The sequence below is a fragment of the Salmo trutta genome, chromosome 16 (assembly GCF_901001165.1).
Source record: "Salmo trutta chromosome 16, fSalTru1.1, whole genome shotgun sequence".
Classification (NCBI taxonomy): Eukaryota; Metazoa; Chordata; class Actinopteri; order Salmoniformes; family Salmonidae; genus Salmo; species Salmo trutta.
Window position 1 is genome coordinate 11,546,740 of NC_042972.1, and position 25,940 is coordinate 11,572,679.

The 25,940-nt window shown below is 42.7% G+C and overlaps 1 protein-coding gene across 3 annotated transcripts; it reads right to left on the reverse strand.

Annotated features, from left to right (window-relative positions):
- Positions 1–23: 23 nt before the first annotated feature.
- pltp (phospholipid transfer protein) lies at positions 24–25,496 on the reverse strand. Of its 3 annotated transcripts, none has more exons than XM_029693008.1 (16): positions 25,361–25,496; positions 20,379–20,499; positions 12,855–12,954; positions 12,312–12,440; positions 11,856–12,011; positions 11,452–11,515; positions 11,072–11,135; positions 10,828–10,919; positions 10,098–10,274; positions 9,654–9,713; positions 9,037–9,201; positions 8,670–8,737; positions 8,352–8,394; positions 1,317–1,380; positions 1,081–1,157; positions 24–777 (listed from the first exon to the last, which is right to left on the reverse strand). In XM_029693008.1, the coding sequence occupies exons 2-16, from the start codon at positions 20,482–20,484 to the stop codon at positions 682–684; spliced, it is 1,461 nt and encodes a 486-aa protein (XP_029548868.1). In that variant the 5' UTR covers positions 20,485–20,499; positions 25,361–25,496; the 3' UTR covers positions 24–681. The 3 variants fall into 3 exon arrangements, with proteins under 3 accessions (XP_029548868.1, XP_029548869.1, XP_029548867.1); XM_029693009.1 differs by lacking the exon at positions 25,361–25,496 and adding an exon at positions 25,054–25,146; XM_029693007.1 differs by lacking the exon at positions 25,361–25,496 and adding an exon at positions 21,757–22,043.
- Positions 25,497–25,940: the final 444 nt, after the last annotated feature.

The following is a 25,940-nucleotide window of genomic DNA, read 5'->3' on the forward strand; positions in this document are numbered from 1 at the left end:
GTATGATTTGGCAGTGACAAGAATGGTGTTTCATTATTTTATTAATTGTTGACTGACTTAACAGTGCCGTACTGAATGTAAGGAGAGCATGTTGCTCATTGAATACTCTGTAGGTATAAAGCCATAATTCCTTTGAACATTTCATTTCTTATACAGTATTTCCTACCAGCTAGCACTTCTGTGGCTAATGGTAAGGAAGGTAGTCTGGTTTGTAAAAACATCTGAAATTCTTTGAAGTTGAATATTACAGTAAAGCATTTTAAAAGGACAAGGAGAGTTCAGAGCTGCACTATTCCTATGAAGTTACAAGAAGCATTGACATGACAAAGGTCAAACATTGCTTTGTAGTGCAGGCACATGACTTGGTAAGTCAACCAGATTTCTCTATACAGGCAACAGTATAAATATCTGTAAAGCACTTCAAAATGGCAAATGGATATAAAATATGTAAGTGGTGGTATTATGGTGATTGTTATAAATGAGCATCATTTTTTTCCAATTTCTCAAATTGGACAGGTAGCCTAGTGCCTTATCTTGGCGCCTTAAAATGTGGGATCTGCATAGTTTGTAGACTTTACACAAGTCTATATGTTGAACATGGGGAAGTGACAGAAATGCAGGATTGGATGGAGTTATAAGATATATATATATCCTTGGTTATTTCAGGTGGAGAAACCTCTTTTAGATGGCATTCTCGGGATCAGCCTGGATTTTCCTCTCGATCATCTCCCTCAGGCCCTTGCTGAAATGTAGGTTTGCCCCGATGATGAGGTAACCCTGAAAGGTCAAAGGTGGGAAAGCTGACTGCTGTACATCAACTGTGCCATGTTCAGAAGCAAAACATTGTGTGGAACATTCCAGATGTGAAATAATGAGAGCCAAAGTGTGACTTTATTCTACATAATGTAGTTTATATCTGAACGCTCCATGATGTTGGGATTGGCTGAGATGTAGGTGGCTACGGTTGTCAAATTATGACAATTTCCACTTTCAGAAAATATATTGCACCAGTAACAAGTTGATAAAAGTATATTGAATGTGTTCTTCCATAATAGAAGCAACAGAAGCCTTGAGACTTACGTTATGATACTCCACCACTTCCTCTATGAAGTCCAAACCATCTGCAAGAGGGATCGAGACACCTCTCTTGGTCCAGTCTGAAATTGAATTACGTATAAAAGATTTAGAGATATAAACATTTAAAGTCAAGTCTTACAAGGAATTACATGGGGTTCTGTTTTTGTTACCTGAATTCATGTTTTATGTATATTGATGTACTGTGGGGTTAAACTGATCTGCTATAAAAGGATACTTACTATTGATGATGGGTACTATTGAGATCTGCAGCATGGTCTTCAGGGGGCCTTGTAGGGGAATAAGCTAAAGAGAGACCAAAGGGTTTTGATATACACTGAGTATACCAAACATTAAGAACGCCTTCCTAATATTGAGTTGCTGCGCCCCCCCCTCCCCCCCCTGCCCTCAGAACAGTCTCAATTCGCCGGGAATGGACTCTACAATGTGTCGAAAGCGTTCCATAGGGATACTGACCCATGTTGACGCCATTGCTTTCCACAGTTGTGTCAATTTGGCTGAATGTCCTTTGGGTGGTAGACCATTCTTGATACACACAGGAAACTGTTGAGCATGAAAAACCCAGCAGCGTTGCAGTTCTTGACACAAACCGGTGCGCCAGGCACCAACTACCATACCTCGTTCAAAGGGACTTAAATCTTTTGTCTTGCCCATTCACTCTCTGAATGGCACACATACACAATCCATGTCTCAATTGTATACAGGCTTGAAAATCCTTACTTTAACCTGTCTCCTCCCATTTATCTACACTGATTTAACAAGTGACAATAAGGGATTATAGTTTTCACCTGGTCAGTCTAGGGGTCATGGAAAGAGCAGGTGTTCCTAATGTTTTGTCCACTCGGTGTAATATTTCAAAATGACTCGATAGTGAATATTCATTATATTGAGAGAGAGGAAGAAGATCACCTGTATTATGTAACTGTAAGTGTTGTAACAGGGTAGGGGATACTGGACATGGTTGTCTCAGGTTGGTTGTCAAATGTGTACATTGTTGTAACAGTTTAGATTAAAATCCATCTGGCCAGTTCGTCTGCATCACAAAACATTGAGGTAAGGGGAATTGTTTGTTTTTCAAAGGTGAAATGAAAAAGGTTTAAAAGGTATTTCATCAAATGATAACTTCCTTGTACAGCTCCAGTAGCTTACTATGTTGATCTCCATGCAGGTCCATCACACCACGATGCTGTTCCTTCAAACTACTTCTACCAGAAACTACCTCAATGCAAGAAGGTGGATGAAAACATTCAAAATGTTGACAATTTTGTGGAATGTAAGGAATACATTCTAAAATATGTCACTGTGGATGATGTCCGATGAGTATGCCAGTTATTTTACATTCAGCCTTGAATTGTATGAGTTTTATATACCAGTTGTGATCATCACTAAATCAAGAAGGGATCACCCATCAAATTAGGACTCTGCCCCTGAAAAAGTGCATGACTTTGTAAGGGATGAGAAGGACTTGGCAAACTCCCTTTGAGGGAGAGGCTGTTGTGGTTAATGAGTCCAGCTCAGTGGAACAACCTTATTCTCCCAGCCAGGGCTTCTATTCTGCTGATTCTATTTCTGATGCATTGACCAGTGAGAGAAACAAGGAGGATAACATAACTGTTGAGGTCAGTAAAGTTCCTGTTCAATGCACAGCCATCCCATGGATTCTGGTGGGAGGAGGAAATAATGCAACAGACCACTGCTATGTGGTGTGCTTATGAAGAGAACACGTTTCCTCAGACCAATACTAAATCATGGTCCAATTATGTCACCTAGCTATCAAGCTGAAGAGATAGCAGTCCTCGGCTTGCCGGAAAGCCTTTTTTCAGTTGATTATGACTGCTGCCCAGATGTCCAAAGGGGGATTTCTGAGTTGAATTATTCCTACATAGAGTTGAATTCCTCATTGTTCCCTGAAAATGTGTTCTCTCCACCTTTAAAGTTAGGCATATGCCATTGAACAGGGGTGTCAAACATATGGTCTGCAGGCCAGATGCGGCCCACGAGGGGGGTCCTATCTGGCCGGCGGGTGGTTTGAGCAACAATAATATTTTGGGTGGCAGGGGGAAACTAACTTTAAATATACTTCAATATACTTTAAAATGACTGAAACCAAATTAAAACTGGAGAAATTATGATGTACCTACATTCATACAGTTTTTTGACTGTGTCCAGCTCGCCAATAATCACCTAAATGAAAGCTTGACATTCAAGGAGCATCGAAAATGTCAAAAACAATAGAGGACTATTTTTCTGAAAATGTGGACACCAAGGAAATATAACCAATTTCCAGTGCGGCCCTCCGGACCTCGAAGAAAGACCGAAGGCGGCCCCTGGGGCAAAAAGGAGTTTGACACCCCTGCCATAGGAGAGCTCCAAAGGCATTCCCAAGTAAATCAAAATGACATGGAAATGCCTGTCAAAGTATATACATTTTGATTCTAGACCATAACAAAATAACATTTTCATTATCAAGCCATGTTCTCTGAATTAATTTCTTAATAAATCCCCTGAAAAATATATAAATACCTAATTTACGTAAGTATTCACACCCCTGAGTCAATACTTTATATAAGCACCTTTTGTTAGTGATTACAGTTGTGAGTCTTTCTGGGTAAGTCTCTAAGAGCTTTCCACACCTGGATTGTGCAACATTTGCACATTATTCCTTTCAAGATTCTTCAAACTTTGTCAAGTTGTTTGTTGATCATTGCTAGACAACCATTTTTAGGTCTTGCCATAGATTTTCAAGTAGATTTAAGTCAGAACTGTAACTCGGCCACTCAGGAACATTCACTGTCTTTTTGGTAAGCAACTCCAGTGTATATTTGGCCTTGTTATTGTCCTGCTGAAAGGTAAATTAATATCCCAGTCTCTGGTGGAAAGCAGACTGAACCAGGTTTTCCTCTAGGATTTTGTCTGTGCTTAGCTCAATTCAAATTCTTTTTTATCCTGAAAAACTCCCTCGTAACCACTAGGGAGGTAGCCTAGTGGTTAAGAGCGTTGGGCCAGTAACAGAAAGGTTGCTGGTTTGAATCCCAGAGTCACCGACATGGTGAACAATCTGCTGATGTGCCCTTGAGCAAGGCACTTACCCCTTATTGCTCCTGAGCGTCTGCTAAATGACGTAAATGTAATGTTAACAATTACAAGCATACCCCATAACATGTTGCAGCCACCACTATGCTTGAAAATATGGAGAGTGGTACTCAGTGTTGTGTTGGATGTGCCCCAAACATAACACTTTGTATTCAGGACAAAAAGTTAATTGCTGGGCCTCCCGAGTGGAGCAGTGTTAGCTGTGCCACTAGAGATTCTGGGTTTGAGTCCAGGCTCTATTGCAGCCGGCTGCGACAGGGAGACCCATGGGGCGGTGCACAATTGGCCCAGTGTCGTCCGGGTTAGGGGAGGGTTTGGCCGGCAGGGATGTCCTTGTCCCATTGCGCACTAGCGACTCCTGTGGTGGGCCGTGCGCAGTGCACGCTGACACGGTCACCAGGTGTACAGTGTGTCCTCTGACATATTGGTGTGGCTGGCTTCCGGGTTAAGCGGGCATTGTGTCAAGAAGCAGTTGCGGCATGGTTGGGTTGTGTTTCGGAGGACGCACGGCTCTTGACCCGTCGTCTCTCCCGAGTCCGTATGGGAGTTGCAGCGATGAGACAAGACTCTAACTACCAATTGGATACCACGAAATTGGGGTAAAAAAGAAAAGTTAATTGCTTTGCCAAAGATTTTGTAGTATTACTTTTGGACACTGTGTTAACTAACCTCCAGATGAGATTCAATGCCATACAACTCTCCTTCCGTGGTCTCCAACTGTTCTTAAATGCAAGTAAAACTAAATGCTTGCTCTTCAACCGATCGCTGCCCGCACCCGCCCGCCCGACTAGCATCACTACTCTGGACGGTTCTGACTTAGAATATGTGGACAACTACAAATACCTACAGTGAGGGAAAAAAGTATTTGATCCCCTGCTGATTTTGTACGTTTGCCCACTTACAAAGAAATGATCAGTCTATAATTTTAATGGTAGGTCTATTTGAACAGTGAGAGACAGAATAACAACAAAACATCCAGAAAAATGCATGTCAAAAATGTTATAAAATTATTTGCATTTTAATGAGGGAAATAAGTATTTGACCCCTCTGCAAAACATGACTTAGTACTTGGTGGCAAAACCCTTGTTGGCAATCACAGAGGTCAGACGTTTCTTGTAGTTGGCCACCAGGTTTGCACACATCTCAGGAGGGATTTTGTCCCACTCCTCTTTGCAGATCTTCTCCAAGTCATCAAGGTTTCGAGGCTGACGTTTGGCAACTCGAATCTTCAGCTCCCTCCACAGATTTTCTATGGGATTAAGGTCTGGAGACTGGCTAGGCCACTCCAGGACCTTAATGTGCTTCTTCTTGAGCCACTCCTTTGTTGCCTTGGCTGTGTGTTTTGGGTCATTGTCATGCTGGAATACCCATCCACGACCCATTTTCAATGCCCTGGCTGAGGGAAGGAGGTTCTTACCCAAGATTTGACGGTACATGGCCCCGTCCATCGTCCCTTTGATGCGGTGAAGTTGTCCTGTCCCCTTAGCAGAAAAACACCCCCAAAGCACAATGTTTCCACCTCCATGTTTGACGGTGGGGATGGTGTTCTTGGGGTCATAGGCAGCATTCCGCCTCCTCCAAACACGGCGAGTTGAATTGATGCCAAACAGCTCCATTTTTGTCTCATCTGACCACAACACTTTCACCCAGTTGTCCTCTGAATCATTCAGATGTTCATTGGCAAACTTCAGACGGGCATGTATATGTGCTTTCTTGAGCAGGGGGACCTTGCAGGCGCTGCAGGATTTCAGTCCTTCACGGCGTAGTGTTACCAATTGTTTTCTTGGTGACTATGGTCCCAGCTGCCTTGAGATCATTGACAAGATCCTCCCGTGTAGTTCTGGGCTGATTCCTCACCGTTCTCATGATCATTGCAACTCCACGAGGTGAGATCTTGCATGGAGCCCCAGGCCCGGGGAGATTGACAGTTCTTTTGTGTTTCTTCCATTTGTGAATAATCGCACCAACTGTTCTTACCGTCTCACCAAGCTGCTTGGCGATGGTCTTGTAGCCCATTCCAGCCTTGTGTAGGTCTGCAATCTTGTCCCTGACATCCTTGGAGAGCTCTTTGGTCTTCGCCATGGTGGAGAGTTTGGAATCCGATTGATTGATTGCTTCTGTGAGATTAGGAGCTGAGATTAGGAGCACTCCCTTTAAGAGTGTGCTCCTAATCTCAGCTCGTTACCTGTATAAAAGACACCTGGGAGCCAGAAATCTTTCTGATTGAGAGGGGGTCAAATACTTATTTCCCTCATTAAAATGCAAATCAATTTATAACATTTTTGACATGCGTTTTTCTGGATTTGTTTGTTGTTATTCTGTCTCTCACTGTTCAAATAAACCTAGCATTAAAATTATAGACTGATCATTTCTTTGTCAGTGGGCAAACGTACAAAATCAGCAGGGGATCAAATACTTTTTTCCCTCACTGTAGGTGTCTGGTTAGACTGTAAACTCTCCTTCCAGACTCGCATTAAGCATCTCCAATTCAAAATGAAATCTAGAATCGGCTTCCTATTTCGCAACAAGCACCCTTCACTCTTGCTTCCAAACATACCCTCGTAAAACGGACTATCCTACCAATCCTTGACTTCGGCGATGTCATTTACAAAATAGCCTCCAACACTCTACTCAGCAAATTGGATGCAGTCTATCACAGTGCCATCCATTTTGTCACCAAAGCCCCATATACTACCCACCACTGCGACCTGTATGCTCTCGTTGGCTGGCCCTCGCTTCATATTCATCGCCAAACCCACTGGCTCCGGGTCATCTACAAGTCTTTGCTAGGTAAAGCCCTGCCTTATCTCAGGTCACTGGTCACCATAGCAGCACCCACCCGTAGCACGCGTTCCAGCAGGTATATTTCACTGGTCACCCCCAAAGCCTTTTCCTACTTTGGCCGCCTTTCCTTCCAGTTCTCTGCTGCCAATGACTGGAACAAATTGCAAAAATCACTGAAACTGGAGACTCATATCTCCCTCACTAACTTTAAGCATCAGCTGTCAGAGCAGCTCACAGATCATTGCACCTGTACATAGCCCATCTGTAAATAGCCCATCCGACTACCTCATCCCCATATTGTTATTTATATTTTTGCTCCTTTGCACCCCAGTATCTCTACTTGCACATTCATCTTCTGCACATCTATCACTCCAGTGTTTAACTGCTAAATTGTAATTATTTTGCCACTACGGCCTATTTATTGCCTTACCTCCCTTATCCTACCTCATTTGCACACACTATATATAGACTTTTCTATTGTGTTATTGACTGTACGTTTGTTTATTCCATGTGTAACTCTGTGTTGTTGTTTGTGTCGCACTGCTTTGCTTTATCTTGCCCAGGTCGCAGCTGTAAATGAGAACTTGTTCTCAACTGGCCTACCTGGTTAAATAAAGGTGAAATATATATATTTTTTAAATTAAAAATTAAACTCTGTAACTGTTTTAAAGTCACCATTGGCCTCATGGTGAATTCCTTGAGTGGTTTCCTTCCTCTCCGGCAACTGATTTAGGAAGGATGCCTGAATCTTCGTCGTGACTGGGTGTATTGATACACAATCCAAAGTGTAATTAATAACTTCACTATGCTCAAAGGGATATTCGATGTCTGCTTTTTAATTTTGACCAATCTACCAATAGGTGCCCTTCTTTGTGAGGCATTGGAAAACCTCCCTGGTATTTCTGGTTGAATCTGTGTTTGAAATTCACTACTCGACTGAGGGACCATACAGATAATTGTATGCGTGAGGTACAGAGATTAGGTAGTCATTCATAAAACATGTTAAACACTATTATTGAACACAGAGTGAGTCAGTGCAACTTATTATGTGATTTGTTAAGCAAATGTTTACTCCTGAACTTATTTAGGCTTGTCATAACGAAGGGGTTGAATATTTATTGACAGAAGACATTTCAGCTTTTCATTTAAAATTAATTTGTAAAAATATAGAAAACAATAATTCCACTTTGACATCATGGGGTATTGTGTGTAGGCTAGTGCCAATAAATCTAAATTGTATCCATTTTAAATTCAGGCTGTAACAACAAAATATAGAAAAAGTCAAGGGGTGTGAATACTTTCTGAAGGCTCTATGCAGTATATTTGGTCAGAATTGTAAGAGAGAGAGAGAGACAGGAGGACAGCGCACAGAATCTTACCGCCAGTGATTCCAAAGCAGACTGGTTGGAGAAGATTTTAAACCTGTCGATAAAAACAGAATACTTTCTGAATTTGCCTGTGATGCTACAGTGATATGCCGTGTGTGTGTGTGTGTGTGTGTGTGTGTGTGTGTGTGTGTGTGTGTGTGTGTGTGTGTGTGTGTGTGTGTGTGTGTGTGTGTGTGTGTGTGCGTGCGTGCGTGCGTGCGTGCGTGCGTGCGTGCGTGCGTGCGTGCGTGCGTGCGTGCGTGCGTGCGTGCGTGCGTGCGTGCGTGCGTGCGTGCGTGCGTGCGTGCGTGCGAATGCATGCATGCCTACCTCCTCAAGTCTGCAAGGACAGCCAGTCTCTTGCCCTTCATGGACACCTTGGCATTGAATTTGGCCTCCTGCAAGGAACAGAAAAAGAAGCTTTATCAGCGTGCTGGTCTTCACCCTTCCTCCCTGCTTTTCTTGAGGAAATCACAGTTCTGACAGGGTAACACTGATGAGAGCAATGAGCTATCCACTCACTTCCATATCAGTGATTACCTCAATGAACGGAGGAAGGACGCATTTAAAACCATATGTATCCTTCCGTCCTCCAGATCCTTAGTCTAAATGTCAACCATTCTAATGGACTTCCTTTGGAACCTTTTTTTTAAATCAGTAACTGACAAATGAACAACATGAGAAGACAAGACCTCACCATGGTCATGCTGCTGAGCTGCACGGGCGCCGTGCCGGGCGGTAGCACCATCACCGTGGCGATGGCGGTGACGGCCACAGTGGCCCCGGAGGTCTTGATGGTAGTCTTGGGGGCAGAGTTCAACTCCAGTCGCAGGGAGATAGGGTACTCCACCAGGGCTGGGTTCTGAGATAAACACACACACAAACGACCACAAGCATGCACACACGCGTGTGTCACAGAGTTAAGAATGTGCTGTAAACTCACTCCAACGCTAACTTGAAATGTCGCCGAGCTATCCAATTGGTACCTTTTGTTTAGATCAATCGGTTGGTACGTTGTCAAGCAGGACGCACTGGCGTACCACACACCCCCATAAACCACCACAGATAGCATATGAACATGTCATAAGCCATGGCAAAAATGTTTAGAATAGCACGAAATGATCAAACATTTTCTACATTATCTCAACCACATTGCAAAATGAGTAGAATTGTAGGAAGTTAGCTGTTTCCCAGTGAAAAAGTATAATAATTGTTTTAATTATTATTATTTGTGAGTGGAATGCAAAAGTAGAATTTAATGTCTTGGCCCTATTTGTGGAGGCATCAGGTCACAATCCTGACATACATACTCACCATCATCATAATGGTGCCAAAATAGGTTGTCCTGAGGAGCATCTCCAGATCCTTTGGCATCTGAGAACATAGTATTCAACAGCCATATAATTGCATGTATTTGAAATTACTATATTCATGTCATTTTACTACCAGAACAATACTGGTAAAATAAACACTCTTAAATTCCATTTTTTACTATGTAGATTTGCTTAATGATTGGGTTTGCGGCAGATCACCTAATTATGTGAAGAGGTGCAGTACCAATCATGACTCAACTGCTTATTAAAATCTGTGTCAACATGTCTGACTGGACCTCTGATGCATACACCAGTTCTTAGGCCAATATAGAATCATTTACACCTTGGAGCTAAGAATAACTTAAGTAATGCCATATGTAGGCTAAAGTGCAGGGGAGAGAATAGGGTTGCAACACATAACAGCGGACTCCGGTCTCATACTTACACGCTCGTTGGCGATATTCATTTGGAATATGCCGGCTTTATAATAGGAGTACAACCCACTGTCAAAGAAGTACTCAGACAGACCCAGGTACACCATTCGATCGTACTCTCTCACGATTGGGTTGACGGCATAGTTGACCAAGGTGTTGTTCTCGTTCTCGAGCTCAAAGAACATGCCCTGTGCGGCCCAGAAAGAGAGATGAGAGAAGAGAGTGAGAGATGCAAAAATAGGTTTCCACTTTATTTGAGGGGGTACCTACATAAAGGTTTCATAACACATTACGAAGCAGTTCAATTATGTCAACAACTGCATGTTGATAACTGCAGTATCAGTGACATTATGAAAATATCAACTTGTATGCACTGCTTATGAATGCATGTGTGAATTTGAGTGTGTTATGAAGTCCTTAGGTATTTACCCTTCCAATAAAGCGTTTAATACATTTACATTACATTTACGTCATTTAGCAGACGCTCTTATCCAGAGCGACTTACAGTAGTGAATGCATACATTTCATTTCAAGCATTTTTTTTTTGTACTGGCCCCCCGTGGGAATCAAACCAACAACCCTGGCGTTGCACACACCATGCTGGCGTTGCAAACACCATGCTCTACCAACTGAGCCACAGGGAAGACTGTGGCTCATACCCAAAACATACCTACATAATATAGACATGATATGGGACAATGCATGAGACTAATGCATAGCTAGCTAGACTATCTCACTCACCCTGAAATCCATGTCAAGACTCCTTGAAGTCACCACTGGGTCACTTAGGAGAGAGTAGTCGATCCCCACGTACTTGTCCACTTCAGTTCGCACTGGATAGGTTCAAATCAAAACAAACACACAATTATCTTTCGGCGTGCAAAAGTTATTTTCAACACTTATGGTCAGAGAAGTAACTTATGGTCAAAGATGTTTATAACCAATCTCTCAAGGTATTTGCCAATGAACCACTGTACTATGTTACCTGGAATCGTCTCCAACAAAGAGTTGATTAAAACCAAACCAGCGTGGTTCATGGCAGGGCAGATCTATGAAAACAGTGTGTTAAAGTAACAGTCCAGTGGTCCACATTTCAATGAAACATTACCTATAATTCATTACAAGATGAGGTAAATACATTTTCTTTCCAAAATTATAATTCAGTATGTTAAAAAGCAGCTTTTATGTCTACCCCTATTTGCCATATTCAATCTGAACAAAACGGTGTGGGTGTGACAGTCATCATACATATTCATGATCAGTAAACAGCTGATTTGCCAGCTCAGCCAATGAGTATTTAGTCGTAGGTGTTGCCATGTTGTAGTAACCAGCGTTCTAGAATTAAATCAACTGATCTGTCAGCACCTGTTGGTTAAGAAGGAAGCGCATTCCTGTGGTCAAGAACGTCGCCAGGAAGTCATACACCCTCCTGCAAAGGAGTAAAGCAGAGTTTAATTACACCCAGAGACGTATATCTAAGTACATGGCTCTGATTACACCCACTCATGTCAAAAAATTCACTAGCTGAAAAATACTGCTACTAGCCTACATCACTGCAATTAGTCTCTCTTGATTCATGACAGACTAATAGCTCCACATTGCACGCAATATTTGGTTCTCTGCCTTTTAGATCATAATGAATACAATTAGTATAGACAAGGATAACCTGATCCTAGATCAGTACTCCTACTCTAAGATGCTTGATACATATGGCCTCTGGTCAAGAAAGCAGCTCAAGTATCCCAAAAAAAACCATCAACATGATTTACCCCAAGGTGCCAGTGAACTTCATTTTCATTTTGCCGATGGACGCATCACAGGTGATGTTGGAGATCTTGAGACGGCCCAACTCATCTTTGGTCATGTGCAGGACAGTGTGGATGTTCACGCCTTCTGCAGAGGCGTTGATGGCCCCCGTGTCATAGCTACAAGACCATAGAGAAGAAACCTTCTCAGATCATCATCATCATCAACTTCATCTTCTCAACCATATTTAGCACCAAAAGGAAAGAATTTTTGAAGACACTCTTTTTGGACATCGATTATCTCTGAAGTTTGACGTCAAAGAAGATAAGTCATCAACTACCTCTGTATGACTGAACTCCTCAAGGCTATACAATATACTATTGTGAGTATTTCACCACAGGCATTATTTTGTATAAAAACCCATTATTGTCTTGTAAAATGCACTAGAGAGACCGTAGAGGATAGAGAGAAGGACTTACAAGAACCAGTATAGGATGCGTCTCTGGAAGCTGAGGGCGATGGACGAGTTCTGCACCTCGAAGAGCAGTCCCAGACCAGGCTGAAATGCCAGGTCTGCATAGGTCAGGTTCAACTCATTTATTTTCACCCTGAACCACAGGAAGGAAGACAATTGGATCAGTGCTTGGGCTGATACTAGAAAGTCGCTAGAAATTTGCTTGAAATTCACTAGAAGTTCCCTTTTTTTCACTTCATGTGGTGAGCGAAGCCATCTGGTCTTTATCTTTCAAAAGGGAGTATTCAGTTGCTGAGCTTTATAGGTCATCTTCTAGAAATCCAGGCAGACACTACCCACAGTTCATTAATAGGCACAGATATCAAAGGATCTGGAGCCATTGGAACATAGTCCCATGTGGCTCAGTTGGTAGAGCAATGTATGAAATGTATTCACTACTGTAAGTTGCTCTGGATAAGAGCGTCTGCTAAATGACTAAAATGTAAATGTAACATAGCGGCAGCAACTTTGGATCGTTAAGGTGGATGAATCCCAGCTCAGGGCTTACTCATTGATGGTGTACTCGAAGCGGCCCTCATTGCCCTTCATCTCCGGCATGGTGATGTTGCTCAGTTCCTCCACCACAAACTTCTGGGTCTCGTACTTCACTGAAAGGCAGGTTTGAAAGAGTTAAGTTTAGAGTCTAAAGCTACATAGGCAATGGCTTAAGAAGACAGCCCACACAACTAAGTGGATTAAGGTGCTTTGTTTGGGTAATGGAGGCTAAAGTAGAGCAAAATCCTGATAGTGACAATGCAGTGGAGGTGATGTCTTCCTTTGGTCAAGACTGAAGACGTTCCAGGACCATTCAGGACTGTTGAAAACGTAACGTTATGACTATAGCTGCTGTTCACTGAAGGAACTAAAATCATGCCTGACAAGGCCAATGAATCTGCACCTCGCTGGAAGCTCTTCACAGAGCCCAGAAACGGGTGGTGCGGGGCCAAACAGGGGTTTTACCTCTCCTCCAGGGAACAGTAGTTATAGTCATAACGTTACGTTCCCTTTCAGTCAGTCAACTACGGTACAACATACTATGGGGAAATGGAATCCCACCCTAAGCCGACCCCAATGGATAGTAAATAAAACGGCCCATGGCAGACCACCCAGAACTGACCTGGGTATTGTGTACACGACATGCTGCCTAGTGATTTTCCCCTGTCCCAGCTGTAAGCACACTGTGGGATACACTGGTAGCAGTGACATCCAAGCGATAAAACCTCACAACAGTGTGTGGTGATGCCCAACTCGCCACAGCACAAATACTGTATTTCCTACAGTCAACCCTTAAATTTGACCTAGATAGTTTGTGTGTATGCATTGATATGTAGGCTACGTGTGCCTTTAAAAAAAATGTATGTAGTTCTGTCCTTGAGCTGTTCTTGTCTGATGTTCTGTATTATGTTTCATGTTTTGTGTGGACCCCAGGAAGAGTAGCTGCTGCTTTTGCAACAGCTAATGGAGATCCTAATAAAATACCAATATACCAAACTCCCAAGACACTGCCAGACCCCTGGTGAAGTCAGCGCATACACTGCTAGGTAACCCTTGCCCCTTGTTGCGATATGACAGGGAGATAGCCTCCACAATCCTGCGGGAGATGCTGCCCTGCCTCGACTTGGATTAGCAAAACAGACATAAATCTGGTCACATAACCGGATATCCCGGGTCCCTCAATGTACGTGCGTATAGAGATGTAGGATCTTAATTTGACCACTCTTTTGTTGCTAAGAATTTTCCTGCACAGTAGGAAACATAAACTTGTCGTGTATTAAGGTAGAATAAAGGCTTCGAAAGTTAGTGATTTCCACTTTAAAATTGTAAACTTTATTTACCGTAACAAAAAAATGATCAACCCCTAGAAAGAAATTCCCATTAATTATAATCCACATAATAATTCACATATCCTATTGCTGTAGGATTATTTTCCTGCTGTAGCAAACTGGCTCAAATTATGAACCTACATCTGTAGCTCGTACTAGACACAGGGCATGTAACCTCTGTTGCTCTTCAGAAGCAAAAGGAGGAGGCGAAAAGAGAAATAACTCAAAAGTTAAGGACCTGTAGGACATAGCCATGACTTTTGGGGTTGAAGGACCCATTTGGACGCAATGTCACCTTAGTGTCACCCGAGGCGAACTGAGTACAGGAAGGGTGTACAGATAACACGTGGAGGTCACCAACACGCGTATCCAAAGGCAAAGGCACAAGCAAGGAGGTGTTGTAGGAGAGGATACTCAGATCCACAGCCTCCTGTGGTTCAAAGGGGGCCTCACAGAGCATCCAAAACCAAAGCTAAATCCCTAGTGGGCGCAATAGGTTTAGAGACCACACCCTTTTAGAAACCGCATTACTAGGGGAGTGGCAACATCAATTCTCACATGACATGCTGAAATAGCCGTCATGTACACTTTTAGTGTGGAGAATGGCCGCCCTTTGCTCGAAAAGCTCCTATAGGAACATAAAGATGTCCCTCACATAGCACTGAAAAAGGAACCAGCCTTTTATCTTGGCACCAGAGCTACAACCCCTGCTACTTTATACATACACAGCCCCCTGTTGAGGGCGCCCTTGCAGACTAAATAGTAGCAATAACGTTCAGCGGTAACCCTGTAGGTCAGGCCTGGGCAACTCCAGTCCTCGGGGGCCTGATTGGTGTTAGACTTTTCCCCCATCCCCTAGCAAACACACCTGATTTAAGCTAATTGCATTTTTAACTGAAGATCATGATTAGTTGATTATTGGAGTCAGGTGTGTTAGCTGGGGCAAAACTGTAACACCAATCAGGCCCCCGAGGACTGGAGTTGCCCAGGCCTGCTCTAGATCTAGCCATCTGATTGGCCCTCCTAGGGGCCAGGCCGATAACAATAAAATCTCCGGCTTTGCGTTCCAAACCTGCTCGTGCCCCTGGGACAAAAGGTCCCTGCACAACCGGAGTTGTCACAGGTCATCGCCTAAAAGGCAAATGATCTCAGTGAACCAAAAAAGAAAATAGAGAAATAATAGAAAACTAAAACATGTAATAATAAATACACACTGAGTAACAATAACTTTCCTATATACAGGGGGAACCAGTACCGAGTCGATGTGCAGGGGTATGAGATAATTGAGGTAGATAAGTACATCTAACTGGGAATAAAGTGACATAATAAACAGTAGCAACAGCATACAGTTGAAGTCTGAAGTTTACATACACCTTAGCCAAATACATTTCAACTCAGTTTTTCACAATTCCTGACATTTAATCCTAGTAAAAATTCCCTGTATTAGGTCAGTTAGGATCACCACTTTATTTTAAGAATGTGAAATGTCAGAATGTCAATTAGTATTTGGTAGCATTGCCTTTAAATTGTTTAACTTGAGTCAAACGTTTCGGGTAGCCATCCACAAGCTTCCCACAATAAGTTGGGTGAATTTTGGCCCATTCCTCCTGACAGAGCTGGTGTAACTGAGTCAGGTTTGTAGGCCTCCTTGCTCGCACACGCTTTTTCAGTTCTGCCCACAAATTTTCTATAGGATTGAGGTCAGGGCTTTGTGATGGGCACTCCAATACCTTGACTTTGTTGTCCTTAAACCATTTTGCCACAACTTTGGAAGTATGCTTGGGGTCAATGCCCATTTGGAAGACCCATTTGCGACCAAGCTTTAACTTCAAGCAAGTTTCCCCCCTTTTCCTCCAAACATAATGATGGTCATTAAGGCCAAACAGTTCTATTTTTGTTTCATCAGACCAGAGGACATTTCTCCAAAAAGTACTATCTTTGTCCCCATGTGCAGTTGCAAACCGTAGTCTGGCTTTTTTATGGCGGTTTTGGAGCAGTGGCTTCTTCCTTGCTGAGCGGCCTTTCAAGTTATGTCAATATAGGACTCGTTTTACTGTGGATATAGATACTTTTGTACCTGTTTCCTTCAGCATCTTCACAAGGTCCTTTGCTGTTGTTCTGGGATTTATTTGCACTTTTCGCACCAAAGTAAATTCATCTCTAGGAGACAGAACGCGTCCCCTTCCTGAGCGATATGACGGCTACATGGTCCCATGGTGTTTATACTTGCCTACTATTGTTTGTACAGATGAACGTGGTACCTTCAGGCCTTTGGAAATTGCTCCCAAGGATGAACCAGACTTGAGGTCTACAAATTTTTTTCTGAGGTCTTGACTGATTTCTTTTGATTTTCCCATGATGTCAAGCAAAGAGGCACTGAGTTTGAAGGTAGGCCTTGAAAGACATCCTCAGGTACACCTCCAATTGACTCAAATGAGGTCAATTAGACTATCAGAAGCTTCTAAAGCCATGACATCATGTTCTGTAATTTTCCAAGCTGGTTACAGACACAGTCAACTTAGTGTATGTAAACTTCTGACCCACTGAAATTGTGATACAGTGAATTATAAGTGAAATAATCTGTCTGTAAACAATTGTTGAAAACATTATTTATGTCATGCACAAAGTAGATGTCCTAACCGACTTGCCAAAACTATAGTTTGTTAACAAGAAAATTGTGGAGTGGTTGAAAAACAAGTTTTAATGACACTGACAACCTAAGTGTATGTAAACTTCCGAGTTCAACAGTATGTGATGAGTCATAAAAGTTAGTGCAAAAAGGGTAAATGCAGATAATCCTGGTAGCTATTTGGTTAACTATTTAACAAATGATTTAGCAGTCTTATGGCTTGGGAGTAGAAGCTGTTCAGGACCCTTTTGGTCCCAGACTGGGCGCTCCGGTACAGCTTGCCATGCAGTAGCAGAGAGAACAGTCTATGACTTGGGTGGCTGGGGTCTTTGACAATTTTGAGGTGCTTCCTCTGACTCTGGTATAGAAGTTCTGGATGGCAGGGAGCTTGGTGCCAGTGATGTAACGGCTATACGCAAACTACCCTCTGTAGCGCCTTGCTGTCGGATGCCGAGCAGTTGCCATACCAAGAGGTGATGCAGCCAGTCGAGATGTACTTAATGGTGCAGCTGTAGAACTTTTTGAGGATCTGAGGTCCCATGCCAAATCTTTTCAGCCTCCTGAGGGGGAGGCTGTGTTTTGACCACGATAGATCCTTAGTGAGGTGACACCGAGGAACTTAAAACTCTCGACCTGCTCCACTACAGCCCCGTCAATGTGGACAACGGGGGGAAATGCGTAAAGGAGAGTACGAGTGTGTCAGTTCTCAATGAAGTGTTCGGGTCCCTCATCGAGAGAAACATACGACAAAGAGTGCTTCTTTGCGATGCATAAAGATCTACGTCGGATCTGCCGAACATTTCATATATCTGGGAGACCACCCAGGGGTGTACCCACCACTCCTAAGAGAGAGGGGCCCACCTGGACGGAAGATCTGTGCCCGAGTTGAGGCAACCATGGAGAAGCGAGAACATGTGAGCGCTGCTCCACAGCAATAAACTAAGGTTAGGAGGGAGAGAGACTGAGTCCCTCACCGTCTGTTGGTGTATGGCACAACTGCCATAAATATTGCCGGTTCTGACCATCACAAGCCAGCCTGACAAAGGCGGGAGGAAACGCTTGAGCACCAGATACACCGTTAGGAGCTCCAGGTAATTGATATGCAGTGCGCTCTGCCATTATACAAGTCACGCCACCCTCGGGGTGAATGTGTCTGTCGTGACCTCCCTGTGGGGTACAACTGAAACCATGGTAACCCTCTGACAAAAGCAGAGGGTCCCACCTGTGGGCCCGGGCCCGTAGGCCTGACAAGGACACCCGAAGCGAACGGTTTAGGCTGTGAGAGAAGTGAAAGAGTAGCACTCAGCGCTGGAAAATCATGTTCGCACGATCCAGATCAATACCGCGCATGCGCACCATTGGTTGGAGCAGACAGCGAGCCTCCCGTCAAGTGCCATCTGATGGGGAGGAACGCCACCTTGTAGAAAGAGATTGGTTATTTTTCCCTTTCCACCACTCACGGCCACCATGTGTCTGAATGTGGAGAAGGGACACTTTTCATTGAAGCCACATGTGGGAGACGCAACACTTTTGACACCCGGGCACACTGTGGAACTTTGGGTTGACACAACTGTGTTTGCCTGAAGCCTGGTCTAGTCTGAGTTCGGGGGCTCCGTCAATCAATGACGTACCCTGATTGGCAGTCCCACTTAGAGTTACTTCTGTCACAACAAGCTTCACTCGGTTTAGGCGGTAAGAAAGAGGGCGACCAGGTTCTGTGGGTATCCCCCCGTCGCCTGTATCTGCCTTGGCTAAGCGCCACTTGCCTCTCTTCCCAGACTTCTCAATGAACGGTCCGGGTCCCACCTCGGTGATCTGATCTTACGTAGACTTTTGAGACCAGGCTAGCTTACAAGTGTTCCGTAGCGTGCTAGCCAGGTTAACCTCGAGGTTAGAGTGAAAGGTCACTAGTTCGAATACCAGAGTCGTCAAGGTGAAAAATCTGTCGCTGTGCCCTTGAGCAAAGCAGTTAACCCTAATTGCTCCAGGGACGCTGTACAATGGGGACCCTGGCTGTGACCCCACTCCCTCAGGGGGAGTTGAGATACACAAAAGACATATTTCCATTACACACATGTGTAACAAGTTAAATATAAGCAACACCCAAATTATTATTAAGATGCGACCTGGAACCCAGCGCTGAACCGCACGCAGACAAAATAGACCCAGGGAAGAGCACTGGTCGCTCGCTCCGGGGGTTACCCGTGCAAGTACTCGGAGCATGCTAACTTATCGGAGGTGCATGCAAGCCCTGCTTCCTCCACTCCCTCCAACTTCAGGAATTGTAAATAGGAATAGGATTGCCTCTAACGCCAGGGGAACGCTAGTGAGCTTCATTCGCCAGAAGTTATGCATGCTAGTTGATGTTAGCCATGAGGCTTGTAGTCTATGCTAGGCTAGCTAGAATATTTGACTGCAGCATGGTCCATTTAGAATAACCATGTGACTTAACGCTAGCTACGTATACTAAACAAGATAGCTACCCAAGCAATTCCACCGTTAGGAAGCCAGAATAGCTAGAAGTAGCTAGCTCGTCTCGGCGAGTTAGCTAACCTGGCTAGCATGCTGTGCTGCGCTTGTTAGCTAGCCTGGCCCTGAAAGTCTATGTAGGACCGGATCACCGAGGTGGGACCCGGACCGTTCATTGATAAGTCTGGGAAGAGAGGCAAGCGGTGCTTAGGAATTTCACCATGAGGCCAATGGTGACTTTAAAACAGTTACAGAGATAATGGCTGTGATAGGAGAAAACAGAGGATGGAACAACAACATTGTAGTTACTCAACAATACTAACCTAATTGACAGAAGGAGAAGAAAGAAGCCTGTACAGAATACAAATATTCCAAAACATGCATCCTGTTTGCAACAAGGCACTAAAGTAATACTGCAAACATTTTGGCCAAGCAATTAACTTTTGTCATGAATACCAATACAACACATTACTGAGTACCACGCTTCATATTTTCAAGCATGGGGGTGGGCTGCATCATGTTATGGGTGTGCTTGTCATCGGTAAGGACTAGGGAGTTTTTCAGGATAAAAAGAAAAGGAATAAAGCTAAGCACAGGCAAAATCCTAGAGGAAAACCTGGTTCAGTCTGCTTTCCAATAGACACTGGGTGACAAATTCACCTTTCAGCAGGACAAGAACCGAAAACACAAGGCAAAATCTACACTGGAGTTGCTTACCAAGAAGACAGTGAATGTTCGAGTTACAGTTTTGACTTAAATCATCTTCAAAATCTATGACGATTTGAAAATGGCTGTCTAGCAATGATCATCAAACAACTTGAAAGTTTGAAGAATTAAAAAAATAATAATGTGCAAATATGTTTCACAATTTAGGTGTACAAAGCTCTTAGAGACTTACCTAGAAAGACTCACAACTCTAATTGTTGCCAAAGGTAATTCTAACATGTATTGACTCAGGGGTGTGAATACTTATGTAAATGAGATATTTCTGTATTTAATTATTAATTTAATCTATTTTGAATTCAGGCTGTAGCACAACAACATGTGGAATAAGTCAAAGGGTATGAATTCTTTGTGAAGGCATTGAGTGTTTTTGTTGTGAATTTCTTACACATTTCGAGGCCTCTGTTTGTGATCCGGATCTTGCAGCCTGGCGGCTCTGTTGCTGACATGGCAACGATGAGAAGGAAGAGGATAGACACCGTGCAGGAAGCCATCACGACTCACTCAACCTGCAGGGGGTCAAAACAGACAAAGAGAGAGTGGGGAAGGATCCAGCCACCTCAAAGATCAAACACTAAATACTAGGGCAGGGTTTCCCAAAAGCATCATAGCACTAAGATCATTTTTTTAATAGATTTTGTTTCAATTGAATTAACCCCCTAGAGTCCAAGCCGGGGGGTGGGGTGGGTTATTTACTAAACGAACATATGGAATTGTTTTAAAATGGTCATACCAAGGATCATTTAGCTATTCGGTTTAAAATTACACATATTTCACCCTTTTTTTAGGCACTAAACTACTTCTATATGCTTCCATTCATTTTTTAAACTGGTACCGGGCTGTCTTCAGACGATTCTGGTGCGGCTTGTGGGCATCCTAGATCAAAACAACCAAGCCCAAACTGTTTGGATGCTACAGACAGAAGTTGGCAGATCGGTGGTACCGACTTCAGACGAGTCTCATGACGGTTGTGGGACATTTTCGTGAGAAAAACTATTTTCGGGATGTCTCATGGTCTGACAAACAGCGATGTAGCTCTGCCACCTTTCACCACATATGAAAATGAAAAGGAGTGATTTATTGTTGGTGACTAGCTTTCTGGGGTTGCATCAATCTCCCTCGAAACTAGGGAGATAACATAATTCATTCAGTTCCTATGAACCTTATTGGTGCTTTATTCCATGAGACTGAATTACACAATATTATCCAGAAGTCATCGAGGTCATCAACTTATATATCATCTAATAAATGGGTATTCATTTCAAACAACATTTCATAATAAAGTTAAAGGTTATGAATTCCTTTTAGAGAAACTATTTGCACTGCGTATCTCAATGTTCTTCTCTCACCATTGTCCTGCAACAGTGAAAATACACAGAATCCAAAACAAAATGGACATAGATGATTATTAGTCGCTTACAAACATGTACATTTTCCCCCCTTACATTTTCCCAAAGATAGGCAGTTAAGATGTACTGGGACAATGTACACACTATCGAACTGCTCTGAGTAATAAAGTCCTCTCAAACAATTACACTCATTGTGTCCCTTGTATTTATAATAACATATCTTATTTTAAGCTAATTTGTGTATTCATATCATCAACCTTGCTTACAGATGTTTTATAGTAATTCAGATGTCAATGTAGTTATTCCTTCTTGTCCTGTGCATCATTCATGCTCTCAGCCCTCTTTCTCTCCATCACAAGCAGGAATTCCAAGATGCATTTCTCCTCCCTGACAAAATCCTGCACCAAAATCTCTTACCTCGATAACGGAGGGTCTGTGGAAGCCGAATAAAAGAGGAAAACAAAGAAAAGCCCTAAATGTTTGTCTTCTTTACGGTATCTCCACAGTGTGCAATTCAAATGCTGCAGTCTGATTCCCTGTCCTGCTGTAACATGTATGGTTGCTAAGTAAGTGAGTCAGAAAGAGAGAGAGAGAGAGAGAGAGAGAGAGAGAGAGAGAGAGAGAGAGAGTGTGTGTGTGTGTGTGTGTCTGCACAGTTCTTTGTCTTGTTTAACAGCATGGGCAGCAGTTAGTTCTAGTAACCCCCGACAGTGAGGAACTAAAAGGCTTGAAGGAGAGCAGGATGTTCCTTGACCCGTAAGATTTTAGGAGGGACTGCTGGACAACCCAATCCCGCTGCCAACCACATTTAATTTAGGCTCTCCACAGTCTAAACTCATACAAACGGTTAACTCAACAATCGAAGTGGACAAAAACTCAATCTCCCTAAAGACCTTTCCCCTTGAAAGGACAATTTACAATTTCCTCACCACTTTCTTAGAATCTGTACAGGGGCCAAAGATTGCAGATTCCCAGAAGAAACAGCTTGTGTGGGGGAGAAACTTTGTGTAAACTCCTGCCTGTACTCTGTCTCTAAATGTTGTATATCACTAGCAGAATCATATCACTAAGTATGTGTAAATGTAGTTGGCGAATAAAGGTGATTTTGATCATAAACAGTGTCTTCTTCACAACAACAGTGACCACCACACAAAGATAAGTGCACCTACATCATAAAACCACCAAGTGTTTAAAAGCATTACTAATTGAGTAATTTATGAATGGTAAAATGCTGGTGGCCAAAGTTTGAGAATTATTGAGGGTGATGGCAAGATGACACATATTCCAGAGTCAGTTTGACACAGGCTATTTTCCCAACATCAGATTTGTGTTATTGTGTTGAAACCATGTCATCTATTGTATATTATCCACCATCCCCCAGTTATCTCACTCCAGGCAACTATTTTGGCTGATGGGAAACAAGTGTTTCGCAATGGAGGAGAGTGCGGGTACTTCAGTTCATACACACAAGAGTTTCACTACACCCGCAATAACATCTGCTAAACACGTGTATGTGACCAATACATTTTTATTTGATTTGTTTTGATAAGTGTACGGTCGTATCCAGGCCAATGACCAATAGAGAACTCTGAGTGAAGAGATCTGGGAACAAGGCACGTGTGTGTGTGCCAGACGCAAACCCCAACAACAGCCCATATTGTGCTTCATGAGAGGTGCTGTATTCATGCCCTTTTGTGTTTAGTTAAAGTTAACCATACTCATGTAGTTACAGGTAATCAGCACACATAGGCAAGAGCAGCCCCTCAAGAAAGAGCAGCCAAAAAACTAAACTAAACAACAAACTTGCTAGATACCCTCAACTAACTAGCAAAGCAAACGAGTGATGTTACAGTGTGTTTTGCATCAAGTTTCGTCACTTGAATAAGACATTCTGCAGAGCATGTCAGAGTTGACGGATTTAACACCTGCTGCAGAACTATATAAGGATGTGTATGCATGGCTGGTCCCAGGCATAAAGCTACATAAGCGGTTGCTTAGTGCCCCTGGCCGCTAGGGGGCCCACCCAAAAAAACATATCTATTTTTTTGAACTCAGTGTTAGAGTGTTAGAATAGTAGAATACACAAGGTGCAATTTCGAAATTTGATTATGCATCAGCAGTTTTTCTCTTGTTATGTTAGTCACTGGCAGTCACTCAATTAGCTCATGTCAGCTAACAATTTTTATATTGGTAAGTTAGTCTAGCCCGCTATCTAAACTTTGTAGTAATCATGCCCGAATACCGACCGGGCACACAGGACATATACCCAGGGCCCCTGATCTCTAGGGGGCCCCCTTTGATTTTGTTAGTCAATCTCATTCAGAAATCATTTACATATAATACGTATTGGCAAAATGTGTAGAATTACAGAAAATTAGCTTTAAACTGCAAACATTTCTCTCTCCACCCCATGGCTAAATGAGTAGAATTGCCTGGAATATGTTATTAAATTGCTAAACTTCTCTCTGCCCCGTGGCAAAATGTGTAGAATTGCAGAAAGTTGTTTTCAAATGTTAACATTTTCTCTACTCACCATGGCAAAATGTTGAGAATTGCAGGAAATGTATTTTAAATCCAAAATGTTCTCTCCGCTGTCAAGGGGGGGACTAAAATGTTTTGCCAGTGAGGTGGGAGGGCCCCCCAACCAATCTCGCTTAGGGCCCCCAAAAGGCTAGGTCCGGCCCTGTGAGTATGAGTCATGAGGACTCACAGCCTCAGCTCCTATTTCAATGGAAGGAAAATGTCCCCAAATGCACTTGAGCCCAGCTTGAACAAAAAGTGAATCAGGTGCTCGACTTAGAGACTTGAAAATCCCCCAAAAAATTCTTCACCCAGGACACTTCAACAGGGTGACTATCCAAAAAACATTCCTTCACCCAGGACACTTCAACGGGGTGACTATCCAAAAAACATTCCTTCACCCAGGACACTTCAACGGGGTGACAATACAAGAAAATAAAATGTAAAACAAGGAGCTCTGTTTCTGCATAGATCTGATTATTTATTGATGGAACATAGGCCTAAAACTATTTCAGAGTTATTCATAGCTTAAGCTTTGTAATTTGCTGGTCAAATTATTACTTTTGTTGAGCAAAGATGAACTGCAATACTGCCACCTTTGGTTATTGCCGGGGTAGCGTTTAATTCTTTTTCAAGTGATCAGTCTCTTTTTTTCAACTTTCAACATCTTCCATGGACCATCTCAAAGTTAGAATTTTATCAATAGTCAAACACAGCACGTTTATTTTCACTGGTGTGATCGATGGTCCTTATCAATTAAGCTTTAACTTACACAGTCGCATACACTAAATTGAAACACAGAAGAATGTATTGAGATTTTACCAAACATCTGTCATCTCAGTGTTGGAATCAATGCAAGAAGACATAATTACAGTAACCATAGGATTTAAATACAGACTGCTTAACCACTGTGTACATAAACAGTATTTTCAACATCCACTTAATACCCTTTGAATTGACTAATAACAACCAGTTTGTAGCCCCTTACTTTTGTGAAGCCTTGCTAGTTTGCTCTGTTGTGTCATCCCAAATCATAAAACACAAATCCAAACTAGTCTGGAAAAAGTGCAGCATTGAGTTCTGTTCCATCTCATATTACCTCAATTAAAATCAGCAGGATATACGTTTCTAACGATGATTAAATTCTTTCAAGTCTTTGTTAGTAGACTATACCTGAAAGTCATACCCACTCACCTTTACTTGTGCCATTGTGGAGTTGGCACAGAGAAGTTTCAAGTTTTATTAGTCGTATGTATGGTGATACACCTTCCAATGAAATTCTTACTTGCAGGTTCCTTCTCAACGATGCAACAACAATAAGAAATAATAGAAGTCTTTGTCCTCTCAACTCAAATCATCAAATCCTGGGTACAGTGAATTCTGAGCCTGCTTGGTCTGTCTACCACCTTTGTGCAGACTTTCCATCATTTAAAATATATTTTCCTTCTCCCATCCCTCCTTTCCCCCCAAATGGGCTTACACAATAAACTGCAATACTTACAGTGTGTTATTGGCAATATCTCTGTGGCAAATGAGTTGACTCGGCTCCCAAGGGTTTCCCCGGTTCAAATACTTGTTCCTGCTTTCAGCTTCAATGACTGGAGGGATGTTGAAGTGACTCTCTCCCTCTAATCTACACAAACACTATCTTTCTTCATCCTTTGTCTATATAGGCAAGTTGTGGAGAAAGGGGAGTGACTCTCTTTGTATAGGTCACATGTCTCTCGTGGCTATTGTGATGACAGTACCCACAGTGCACAGACGTCAACTCAACATGTAGCCTTTTCCATGTTTGGTTTAATGTAATTTGAAACAACTTTGATTCAACCTGTGTGTGCCCAGTGGGTAATTTCTTTAAATAACATTATTATTAGCAATGTCAAAAGCCGCTCCAAAATGAGGATTGATACCAATAAAAACATGTGATACAATACTTTTCGGACATAGGGCAACTTTTTAAAAACTCCAAACCACGGATTTCAATCATGGTAAAATGTCCAGAACATTCAATGACCAAATAATTGACATTGAAGAGGGCTTATTTTCACTTGAGTAGTGAATCATTATCATACAAAATACTG

Excerpts from the sequence above, each read along its gene's own strand:
- pltp (XM_029693008.1), bottom strand. The coding sequence starts at position 20,484 with ATGGCTTCCTGCACGGTGTCTATCCTCTTCCTTCTCATCGTTGCCATG. Across the intron at positions 12,441-12,854 it reads TTCGAGTACACCATCAATGA|GGTGAAAATAAATGAGTTGA; the intron begins GTAAGCCCTGAG and ends CCTGTGGTTCAG. Across the intron at positions 10,920-11,071 it reads TTTGTTGGAGACGATTCCAG|TGCGAACTGAAGTGGACAAG; the intron begins GTAACATAGTAC and ends GAACCTATCCAG.